The 12628-nt window shown below is 50.8% G+C and overlaps 1 protein-coding gene across 3 annotated transcripts in view; it reads right to left on the minus strand.

Moving 5' to 3' along the window:
• Nucleotides 1–12628, minus strand: part of LOC119966403 (cilia- and flagella-associated protein 69-like) — a 181266-nt gene that overhangs the window by 35537 nt on the left and 133101 nt on the right. For 2 of the 3 annotated variants that reach the window (XM_038798011.1, XM_038798013.1), the window contains 2 exons: nucleotides 9051–9188; nucleotides 8629–8705 (listed from right to left, as the gene is read on the minus strand). In XM_038798011.1, coding sequence (XP_038653939.1) covers nucleotides 8629–8705; nucleotides 9051–9188 — 215 coding nt within the window. The remainder of the gene's footprint in view (nucleotides 1–8628; nucleotides 8706–9050; nucleotides 9189–12628) is intronic. The other variant, XM_038798012.1, reaches the window with a different exon arrangement.

Raw genomic sequence — 12628 nt, forward strand, 5'->3', positions numbered from 1 at the left:
GAGTGGGGGAGACGGAGGGGGGAGTGGGGGAGACGGAGGGGGGGAGTGGGGGAGATAGAACATAGAACATAGAACATAGAACAGTACAGCACAGAACAGGCCCTTCGGCCCTCAATGTTGTGCCGAGCCATGATCACCCTACTCAAACCCACGTATCCACCCTATACCCGTAACCCAACAACCCCCCCTTAACCTTACTTTTATTAGGACACTACGGGCAATTTAGCATGGCCAATCCACCTAACCCGCACATCTTTGGACTGTGGGAGGAAACCGGAGCACCCGGAGGAAACCCACGCACACAGGGGGAGGGCGTGCAGACTCCACACAGACAGTGACCCAGCCGGGAATCGAACCTGGGACCCTGGAGCTGTGAAGCATTTATGCTAACCACCATGCTACCCTGCTACCCCCATGCCATCCAGCTGAGATGGGGGGGGGGAGGAGTGGGGAAGATGGGGGGGAGTGGGGGAGACGGAGGGGGGAGTGGGGGAGATGGAGAGGGCAGTGGGGGAGACGGAGAGGGCACTGGGGGAGACGGAGGGGAGGGAGTGGGGGAGATGGAGGGAGGGGAGTGGGGGAGATGGAGGGGGCAGTGGGGGAGACGGAGGGGGAGTGGGGGAGATGGAGGGGGGGGAGTGGGGGAGATGGAGGGGGGGGAGTGGGGGAGACAGAGGGGGGGAGTGGGGGAGATGGAGGGGGCAGTGGGGGAGACGGAGGGGGGTGTGGGGGAGATGGAGGGGGGGAGTGGGAGTGGGAGTGGGGGGGGGTTAGGTAGAGAGTGAGCGAGTGAGCCGTCCAACCCTGTAACAAAATGTCTGCCACCATGCCATGGCGTGCCGGTCACGAGGACACGGCCGCTGGTTCCCCTGTGGATTACGGCTACAGGCCACTGACACACCGGTGAGGAGGACATAGTTTACTGGCCGTTGGATGCAGAAAGTGACCAGGAGTTAGGCTGCCCGCGTGTCAGCAGCGCGACCAGGCCACCGGGACACACAAGTATCCCGTGGCTGGCGGCTGCTGAGTTGTCGACTAACCTCCGTCTAACATGTCCCGTTTCTCTGCCCCCACCACCCTTCTGTAGGTTAGCACAATGTATGTGAACAGAACGCCTATGTTCTGCGCAGTGGTTGGGGCCGCTGCGCTGCATGTGGCGATGCAGCAGCATCCACACCCACAACCCGCAGTGGATGCAGGGCCAGCTGCAGCAGCAGAGGGTAGGGCTGAGGAGTTGCCAGTCATCGAGCAGCATGGGGAGGAGGAGGAGGAGGAAGAGGAAGAGGAGAGAGTGAGGGTACAGCCACGGCGCCAGAGGCGACGACCAAGGCCGAGGGTGTACCGTGTCCGGGTCTCTTTCCTAACAATGACGGACATCACCTGCAGGAGGAGACTCCGGCTGAGTAGGCAGACGGTGATACATATCTGTCACCTCGTGGCGCACCTCGCCCCACGTGGAACGGGGGGAGGACACGCGATCCCGGTTGCCATCAAGGTGACGGGGTCGCTCTTAACTTCTATGCTACCGGCTCCTTCCAGTCTCTGAGCGGGGACGTCTCCGGGATCTCCCAGTCATCGGTGCACAGGTGCATCCGGGATGTGACCGACGCCATCTATGCCATCGCGGACCGCTACATCACCTTTCCCGCGGACCAAGCAAGTCAAGACTCACAAGCTCGTGGATTTGCCAGCGTGGCCGGGATACCGAGGGTGCAGGGGGCAATTGATTGTGTTCACGTCCCCATGCGCCCGCCTGCAGGGGACAGGGACGTGTTCACAAACAGAAGGGGGACATACTTCATGAATATCCAGGTAGTATGCGACCCCCACAGGAGGATCATGAATGTCTTCTGCAAGGTTCCCAGGGAGTGTGTATGACTCCTACATTCTGGCGCAGTCGTTCATCCCTGCGATGTTTGAGGGACGTCCCCTCCGGCTGAGGGGCTGGTTGCTAGGCGACAGGGGTTATCCGCTGAGGTCTTGGCTGATGACGCCTATACGGAGGCCTCAGACCAATGCGGAAACACGATACAACGAGGCCCATGCAGCAACCAGGGGTGTGGTGGAGCGCTGCCTTGGCCTCCTGAAGATGACATTCAGGTGCCTGGACCGCTCCGGAGGGGCCCTGCAGTACCAGGCCGACAGGGTCGCTCGCATTGTTGTGGTCTGCTGTGCACTGCACAACATCGCGATGCAGAGGGGAGATGACCTGCTGCAGGAGGCGGAGGGAGAAGCCAGTGGCAGTGGTGCCAGCACAGAGGAGGAGGAAGATGAGGAGGAGGAGGAGGAGGAGGAGAGGGAGGAGGAGGAGGCTGGCGGAGTGGCAGGCGCAGCACGCAGACACGACCCAGGTGCTGGTGATGTCCAGGAGGCGCACGACAGACCCGGCGAGGACGGCGGGCACACAACGCCTTGGTGGCAGCACGGTTCTCGCGTCGCATGTGACGTCCCCGCTGAACACCAAACCACCACCTGCATCGCTAGTCGTGCAGAGGGTCAACACACAACTTCCACCACCACAACCCCCCCCCCCAACCCCCTCTCAGTGTACACTGCTCCACTTAGACATCACCCTTACCACTGGGTCCAGACGGTATGGCACAACATTGATGGCTGTGTCAGCGGGTGTGATCAGTGCCATGTGGAATGATGACAGCCCGCTCTGCGAAGAGCTGTGAGCTCAGAATCGTTAGAGAGAGTCTGACCCATGGCAATAGCTGAACCATCCACCTTGGTGGCCACTGAGATCGTCATTGACACTCTATCACGTGCCCGCGTGGGCTAGCTGTGGGAGGGGGTGGGGGGAGGGGCAGGGACTGCACACCCGGCACCGAAGTTTCACCGCTCGTCAACCCCAGCAACACCCGGTCACCATCACGATTCCTGTGGCTGTGGAACAATCACACGGTATTACAAGTAAGGTGGAATAGTGCGTTTAATGTTAACAATTATTTACAGGTGCCCTAGCCCCTACAACTAAACTGCCCTTCACCCGTGCCAACTTACTCAGTGTCTATCTTAGTTGCCTTACGGGCCCTAACACTACGTCTGCGTGAGTCCCCAGATGATACAGCAGGAGTGGAGGAGGATTGCTGCGAATCGCCCCCCTCGACTCGTTTCTCCTTGGCCAAGCGTTTCCTGGGGCGACCCGGCCTTGATGGGCCAGGCTGCTCTGCGGGCGTCTCGGGTGACATTGAGCCACCCTGCTCTGCCTGCTGCCCACCCGATGCACCAGGGATGGGACGGGGGAGGCCGAGAATTCCGGGACGTCCCGTGATGGACTTAATGGGACGGGCCCCGAAACCTCCTCCTCCCTCGGGGAGTCCGATGGCCCCCGGGCCTCACTTTGGGACAGAAGTGCGAGCGGGGAGGTGCCCCGTCGCACCACCGACACCTGGTGCTGCCAGTCCTGGAGGCCTGCAACGGTATCCACCAGGATCCGAAGGTTTGCAGACACGGAGTCCAGGGAGTTAGACATTCCCGCCAGGGACTGTGCGACCTCAACCTGTGTGTGCACGACACCATCCAGCACATGTGTCAGGCGGTTGATGCTCTCGGCGACTGACTGCTGCGACTGGCCAATGAGCTGGTGAGACTGGGCCAAGGCCTGTAGGGCGCCGGCAATGTTGTTTTGCCTCTGGCACATTGCTGCCTGTGAGAGGGCAACCCTGTCCACGGCCGAGGATGACGCGTTCACATTAACCCCAACGCCTTGCATCACCTGACCCATTGCCTCCACCGCGGATACCATCCGTGCGGTGTCAGACTGTGTCACTGCCAAGAGCGGCACCACTCCCTGCTCGTGGACGCGGTTCGACTCCTCTAACAGCGTCTGCAGAGTCTGGAAGACAGCCCTCATCCCGTCATTGTTTCCCTGGGTTTCTTGAGGCATCGGCTGTGCGGGTGGGTTGAGAAACTCCAGGAACTCCGAAAAAGTCTGGGAGCCAGCTGCATGCTGGGCCTGGTCTGGCCTCCGCGAGTCCGGGCCCTTGGTTGCTCCGACCTCAACCTGCTGTACCTGCTCAGCTGTGATGTGCGAACCAGACTGTGACCCAGGAGACTCATCACTAAATAGGCCCGCCGGGGTGAGTGTCTCTGGGATGATGGATGTTGTGGGAGATAGCAGTGCCGCAAGCCCGATGTTGTCGCAATTTAGCGCCTCCTCAATGGTATGGGGCCGCTCAGAGTCCAGAGGGTTATCGCTGGCCATTTCCGTGGCTTGTGGTCTCGCCACCCTCTGGGCGTCCTGATCCGCAGATTGGGTTGGGAAGGATGGGATCGGGCACCCTCTGTCGTGCGACCCCGGGTGAGGTGGCGGCAGATGCCTGTGTCCGTCTGCAGCCAGACGGCCCTGGTCGTTCAGCATCACGTCCTAGGGAAGGGAATGAGACGGGTTATTTAGATTTGCTCGGCAGGCCGCTGGACGGTCCCAGTGGGCAGCGTGTGAAGGGACAGAGGATGGGGGAGGTATCCCAGTGGGCAGGGTGTGTGAAGGGACAGAGGATGGGGGAGGTATCCCAGTGGGCAGGGTGTGTGAAGGGACAGAGGATGGGGGAGGTATCCCAGTGGGCAGGGTGTGTGAAGGCACAGAGGATGGGGGAGGTGTCCAAGTGGGCAGGGTGTGTGAAGGGACAGAGGATGGGGGAGGGGTGGGTGTTTGTCAAGGAGGGTTGTCTCACTTGTTGCAGCTCCGCCAAACTCGCATAGCGCGACATCCCGGGTGGCAGACCCCCCAACAAGGTCCAGTGCCCTCTGCTCAAATGTGGTGAGGGGGTGCAGGTTGGGCGAACCCCCTCCAGTCTTGTGCCACTCACGGGTGTTGTGAGCGGACTTGGCCTGTTGGGGGAGGGTACATAGGTAGATCATTACAATACGGCAGGTATCAGCAGTCCGTTCAGATACTGGCACAGTTTGGGGGTCAAGTTGTAATAAGACCATTGCATCTCTCCACAGGGCCAGAGCGCTGGGTCTGTGACAACTTTGTGAACCACCCTCAAATAACTCTGCCCCAATCCCCCTCCACCCCCCCGTGCCAGGGGGGGAGGTGGGTGATTAAGTAAATGGGGGGGAGGGATGGTTGTGACCAGGGGGCACCTTCTTGGCACTTACCCTGGCAGCCCTGGTGAGGTCGTGAAGCTTTTTCCTGCATTGCTCTGCAGAGCGAGGGATCTGCCCCATAGCACTGACGGCAGCGGCCACCTCACGCCAGGCCTGGCGTACCGCGCTGGCAGGTTGGCGATGCCCTCTCCGCGGGCGGATGATGCCCCTCCTCTGCTCGACAGCATCAAGCAGCGTATCCACATCGGCCTCCACAAAACGAGGTGCAGCTCTCCTGGGCTCCGACATCATGGCCGACAGATTCTGTGCTCGCCCGCGCCTTTTTACGGCGTCGGGCAGCGTCACATGGGCGTGATCGTGTCGTCGCCGCGTTCCGTCATCATCGCGCACGTGATTGACGTGGCCGCATTACTAGCCCATTTCCCGGAAGTGAATACGTCGGGAAATGTACCCTTCCCAACCGTGGTAAAACGCGCCCGTTTTTTACGACAATTTTGCGATTTTTCGCAGGTGCGGAGAATCGCACCCGGAGAGTTTAATTCAGAGCAAATCAACAAATCTGAGATAAAAAGCGAAAGTGCTGGAAATATGCAGCAGGCCAGGCAGCATCTGTTTAGAGAGAAACAGAGTTATGTTTCTGGTCATGTTTCTGAAGAAGTCATATTCAAACTCAAATTGTGGATGTCTGATAGAACTAGGTTTCAAACAGAATGTTGTTATCCATACTCAAAAAGCGGGAATTTCCAGCTTTTTCCGGCAGTGGGATCTTCTGATTCCGCCAAAGGTGACCCCCCCCCCCCCCCCCCCCCCCCCCACCCCCCCGCCTCCCCCCCGCCAACTGGGGCGGGTTCCCCAGAGACAGGATGGGCGAGCCACAAAAAATGCAGTAGACATCGCCAGGGCCGAAGGTTCCTACAGCCGGTCAAGGGTGAACCGCCTCTTCTGCAGGAAACACATACAGGGCGGGACTCTCCGGTTTTCATCTGTAGTGGACTCGTTGCGAGCACGAATAGAAAATTTGGTGTTCCACCAAAACACAATTCACTTTCAGCGGCATTGGAAAATCCCAGCCATAAATGATGGAAGATTTTGGCCACAGAATTCTGAGAGCAAATATAAATATCAGATTCCCAAAATTCAGTTGTGGGTGAGAATCTTTGAGCCTTCCAAAAGACTGGTTATACCCATCAGTGAAATTCTGTGCAACTGAAACTCTTCTCCCTGCTGATTATTCTGTTTTCCTTCTTTGCCTTTTCTCTGTTGAGTTCCATTTCAATTCTCCCCAATAAATAACTACATTGTGGCCAATAGAACCTTCTCCTGAATTGTATGGTCACCTTCAGTTCGTTCCACAGATTCACTCTTGGCCTCCTCCTATTTGGGAAGCTGGTGGCGTAGTGATCTAGTAATCCACTTACCTAGCAGACGGTGAAATTTGCGGTGGAACTCGCTGCCGGAGGAGGTGGTGGAAGCAGGGACGATAGTGAAGTTTAAGGCGCATCTTGAGAAATACAGGAATAGGATGGGAATAGAGGGATACGGACCCCGGAAGTGTAGAAGATTTTAGTTTAGATGGGCAGCATGGTCGGCACAGGCTTGGAGGGCCGAAGGGCCTGTTTCTGTTCTGTACTTTTCTTTGTTTTTTGTATATTACTATGGAACAACATCATAGACAAGCCTGAGGTGTTCAATTCTTAAATACATCAATAACGCCCAACTTAATTGATCAAATGTTGCTCTAAGGAATGAATAAACAGCAGAAACCATTCATTAGAGTGAAAATGCTCACAGAATTTCTTCAAAATTGTTCACCTTTCACTACAGAGTATCTGGGCTATGCAAACAGGGTGAGCAATTATAAGCAATTATGAATCTCTTTAAACAATCAGAATAAAGACCCATAAATGAACCATGCAGTGATCAAATCATGAAGTCAGTTGCAATAATGAATTAATTGTCAAATCTGGTACAGAAAATTAAATAAATACAGGAAAAGAAGGTTTGGAATAAGAAAGATAACAGGTACAAAAATAAAAATATCTACAACAGTAATTGAATCTGAATGAATGAGATACCACATTTGTAAAGGTTAATTTTCAGTACTGGAGAGTATGCTTGGCAGTAATATAGACTTAGCACACCATTGAAAATGTACTTACACTGGAATGAGCATGCTCTAACTTTTTCTGGTGAGTTTAGTCCGAATACATGAGGGAAGTAGAGGAGTTCATGCTTTTCAATTCATTTGTATGGACAGCTACATGCTTAAATTTTTAGGATGTTTATGGAAGGACACAACAACCTTCAAATTTCTGTGCTTAATTCCACATATTAGAATTAGAATTAGAACAGTACAGCACAGAACAGGCCCTTCGGCCCTCGATGTTGTGCCGAGCAATGATCACCCTACTCAAACTCACGTATCCACCCTATACCCGTAACCCAACAACTCCCCCTTAACCTTACTTTTTAGGACACTACGGGCAATTTAGCATGGCCAATCCACCTAACCCGCACATCTTTGGACTGTGGGAGGAAACCGGAGCACCCGGAGGAAACCCACGCACACACGGGGAGGACGTGCAGACTCCGCACAGACAGTGACCCAGCCGGGAACCGAACCTGGGACCCTGGAGCTGTGAAGCATTGATGCTAACCACCATGCTACTTTTAGAATTTTATTGATGGCTTTCCCACGATTTTCTAGCCATTGTAATGAATATGGCCAACAGGTGAATCTCCAAAGTAATTATAAAAAATAAAATTGGAGAAACCATACACATAAACCCTTTAGGATCCAGTTATATTAATAATATTATTCTTGGCTAATATGATTTCTAGAAAAGAACCTTTCCGACAGGTATTAAAGTGCATTTGAATAGTACATTTCTGTCTTAATTTAATTGGTCAATTATGAATGATCTCCAATAGCACTGCCTCCGTTTTCATTATAGTGTGATTAGTGAATATGCTCAGTTTAAAAAAAAATACAAACTGCAGCTTTGCCGCCTCCCTCATCCACCCTACCACCATCAACCCCTCCTGCTTCATGAACCTCCCTCTCCCTGACACTTCCAATCTGCAAACCTTCTGTTCCCCGATTCTCCTGCAACCCTGACCTTCCCGCAACCTTGACCCTCCTGCTTCCCCACCTTCCTGTTCCCTGATCCACCATTCACCACGTTGGTGATGAGAAAGTCATGGATTTGGAGAGTTGGTGAGCAGGAGGGTTGCAGAGCAGGAGGATAGTAGAGTGGGAAGGTGGGAGGGCAGGCGGTTGGGGAGTGGGAGGGTTAGTGAGCAAGAGGGTCAGCGAGTGGGAGAGTTGCAAAGCAGGAGGGTTTCAGAGTAGGATGTTTTGTGAAGTGGGAAGGTCGGTGAGCAGGAGGCTTGGTGAGGGGGAGGGTTGCAGAACAGGAAGATTGTAGAGTGGGAGTCATGGAAAGGGGGGTCAGGGAGCAGGAGGTTTGTGAGTGCTAAATGAGACATAGCTGAACTTGTATCAATAAATATATATTTTAAAAATATCTGCCGCATATTTATATATGCCTTACTCTGAAGCAACTGTACCTTAAAGTCCAGGTATCGGTGTACAATGGCAAGTGTTGCGTAATCACGTGCAGACAAACCGGGTAGATGTTCAAAACCTTAGGAAATATACAGACAGTATAATTTTGAACATAAATGATTATATATTTATAAACTTTAAAAAATATGATTATACTTAATGTTCACTCGAACAAAACGCAGTGAGACATTTTTCTATCTGAAATGTGCTATCACAATTCAATGTTGTTACTGATAACACCAGGCGTGAAACTGGCCAGATAATAATGAACCTGGACAAATGTTATAATTTTTATGATATAGTTTGTTAATTAACAGATTGTAATTATATATTTATATTCAGTTTTGATTCAGGTTTTTGTTCTGATGATCAATTTTTAAAATTTGTATGGCAAGTTTAATGGTCTTGTAATAACTTGTCTTACCTAATTTACAAAAAATCGAATAAATTTTCACCCTTGAATTTTCGAAAAGATCAATTACTGTCGGACTGGGACGACTGGCTGGCAAAGTGGTAATTCCGTATTCATCCTGCATAATCCCAATCAGAGGCTTTTTGGCATCTAAATTGGTTCAACAACACAAGTTGAAATATCAAATACAATTGCCCAAGAATACAGTTGAATGAGAAAATTAGCAGGATAATTACATGTTATGTTTATGCCTCCCACCCCCAGTTTTTCTTCCTGGATTTTGGTAACGACATGAAACTTGGAAATGTAGTAAACAAGGAAGGTAGTAATAATACATGTCAAGAGGACATAGACAGGCTGGTGGGATGGGCAGACATATGAAATTAAACACAGAAAAGTTTGAGTTGATACATTTTGATAGGTAGAACGAGGAAAGACAATACAAGCTAAGTGGTACATTTTAAGAATAAAGAGACCTGGGGGAGTTTATGCATAAATCTTTAAAAGTGATAGGACAGGTTAACAAAGCAGTTAATAAAGCCACTACACTTCTGGAAAGAAAAACTTTGCAGAGGGCAAAGAAGAGATCTACTAGAAATGTTTCCGGGATTAGGGATTACAAATACATGGATGGACCAGCCTTGTTCCCCTTCGGGCAGAGATGGCAAAGATTTGGTTTGGTGGAGGTTTAAAATCATAAAGGATTTAGATAGAATAAATGTTTTATTTTATTTTTTATTCATTTACGGGATGTGAACGTTGCTGGTTAGGCCAGCATTTATTGTCCATCCCTAGTTCCTCTTCCGAAGGTGGTGGTGAGTTGCCTTCTTAAACCGCTACAGTCCTTTGGGTGTAGGTGCACCCACTGTGTTGTTAGGGAGGGAGTTCTAGAATTTTGTCCAGCAACAATGAAGGAACGGCGATATATTTCCAAGTCAGGGTGGTGAGTGACTTGGAGGGGAACCTCCAGGTGGTGGGGTTCCCATACATCTGCTGCTCTTGTCCTTCTAGAATCTAGATGGTAGTGGTTGTGGATTTGAAAGGTGCTGTCTAAGAATTCTTGATGAGTTACTGCAGTGCATCTTGTAGATGGTACACACGGCTGCCACTGTTCATCAGTGGTGGAGGGTTTGATTGTTTGTGAAAGGGGGAGCGATCAAGCGGGCTGTTTGTCCTGGATGGTGTCAAGCTTCTTGAGTATTGTTGGAGCTGCACTAAACCATGCAAGTGGAGAGCAAACCATTACACTCCTGACTTGTGCCATGTAGATGGTGGACAGGCTTTGGGGGGGGGGTCAGGAGGTGAGTTACTCGCCGTAAGATTCCTAGCCTTTGACCTACCCTGGTAACCACAGTATTAATGTGGCTAGTCCAGTTCAGTTTCTGATCAATGGTAACCTCAGGTTATTGATTGTGGGGGATTCAGCTATGGTAATGCCATTGAATTTTAAGGGGTGATGGTTAGATCCTCTCTTGCAGGAGATGGTCATTGCCTGGCACCTGTGTGGCGTGAATGTAACTTGCCACTTGTCAGCCCAAACTCCACTTCTGATATTATGATAGAAAGAAGGACATTGATGAAGCAGCTGAAGGTGGTTGGGCCCAGGTCACAACCCTGAAGGACTCCTGCAGCGATGTTCTGGAGCTGAGATGTTTGACCTCCAACTACCACAACCATTTTCCTTTGTGTCAGGTATGACTCCAACCAGCAGAGAGTTTTCTCCTGATTCCCATTGACTCCAGTTTAGCTAGGGCTCCTTGATGCCATACCCGGTCAAATGCTGCCTTGATGTCAAGGGCAGTCACTCCCACCTCACCTCTGGCATTCAGCTCTTTCTCCATGTTTGAATCAAGGCTGTACTGAAGTCAGGAGCTGAGTGATCTTGGTGGAAACCAAACTGAGCGACCGTGAGCAGGTTATTGCTGAGTAAATGTCGCTTGATAGCGCTGTTGATGACTCCTTTCATCACTTTGCTAATGATGGAGAGTAGACTGATAGGGTGGTAATTGATTGGGTTGCTTTTATCCTGTTTCTTGTGTACAGGACACACATGAGAAATTTTCCACATTGCCAGGTAGATGCCAGTGTTGTAGCTGTGCTGGAACAGCTTGGCTAGGGGTGCGGTAAGTTCTGGAACACAATTCTTCAGTACTGTTGCCGGAATATTGTTAGGGCCCATAGCCTTTGCAGTATCCAGTGCCTTCAGCCATTTCTTGATATCATGTGGAGTGAATCGTATGGCTGAAGACTGACATCTGTGATACTGGGAACCTCTGGAGGAGACCGAGATGGATCATCTACTCGGTACTTCTGGCTGAAGATTGTTGAAAATGCCTCAGCCTTGTCTTTTGCACATATGTGCTGGGCTCTTCCATCACTGAGGGGGGGTATTTCTGAGCCTTCTCTTCCAGTGAGTTGTTGAATTGTCCACCACCATTCACGGCTAGATGTGGCAGGATTGCAGAGCTTAGGTGTGGTGCGTTTGTTGTGGAATCGCTTATCTTTGTCTAATACTTGCTGCTTATGCTGTTTGGCACACAAGTAGTCCTGTGTTGTAGCTTTACCAGGTTGACACCTCATTTTTCGGTGTGCCTGATGTTGCTCCTGGCATACTCTCCTGCACTCTTCATTGAACCAGGGTTGATCCCCTGGTTTGGTGGTAATGGTAGAGTGGGGGATATGCCAGGCCATGAGCTTGCAGATAGTGATTCAATACAATTATGTTGCTGATGATGGCCCTCAGCACCTCATGGATGCCCAGTCTTGAGTTGCTAGATCTGTTCAAAGTCTATCCCATTTAGCACCGTGGTAGTACCACACAACACGATGAAGGATATGTGAAGATGGGACTTTGTTTCTACAAGGACTGTGCGTTGGTCACTTCTACTGATACTGTCATGGACAGATGCATCTGCAGCAGGCAAATTGGTGAGAAAAGAGAGAATAAGGGAACTGTTTCCAAAACCTGAAGGGTTAATAATGAGATTTAAGTGGTTAGCACAACCGCCTCACGGCGCTGAGATCCCAGGTTCGATCCCGGCTCTGGGTCACTGTCCGTGTGGAGTTTGCACATTCTCTCCGTGTCTGCGTGGGTTTCGCCCCCACAACTCAAAGATGTGCAGAGTAGGTGGATTGGCCATGCTAAATTGCCCCTTAATTGGAAAATAATAATTGGGTAATCTAAATTTATAAAAAAATAAATAAATAAATAAATAATGAGATTTAAGGTGATAAACATATGTGACATGGCAAAATCTTTGTTTGACAATTAAGTGGTTAGGATTTGGAATGTACTGCCTGACACGGTAATGGAACAAAATTCAATAGTGTTTTGGGGAAAAAGTAATAGGGATACGATGAAAAGGTCATGGAATAAGACAGACTGGACAGTTATACCCAAACGTATATGCATTCCTGATGGGCCAAATCGTCTCCTTCTATGTGATGCTGTTCTTGATCCCACAAAAATGTGTCTATTCAGCCAATTTTAGATATTAATAGAAGGCAGTGTGAATTAATTTAGCTTCTCTGCCTCCTTCCAAAAATGTCATCATTTTAGAGAGAGGCATTATTATTTGATGAGGATAGCT

The sequence above is a fragment of the Scyliorhinus canicula genome, chromosome 5 (assembly GCF_902713615.1).
Source record: "Scyliorhinus canicula chromosome 5, sScyCan1.1, whole genome shotgun sequence".
NCBI lineage: Eukaryota > Metazoa > Chordata > Chondrichthyes > Carcharhiniformes > Scyliorhinidae > Scyliorhinus > Scyliorhinus canicula.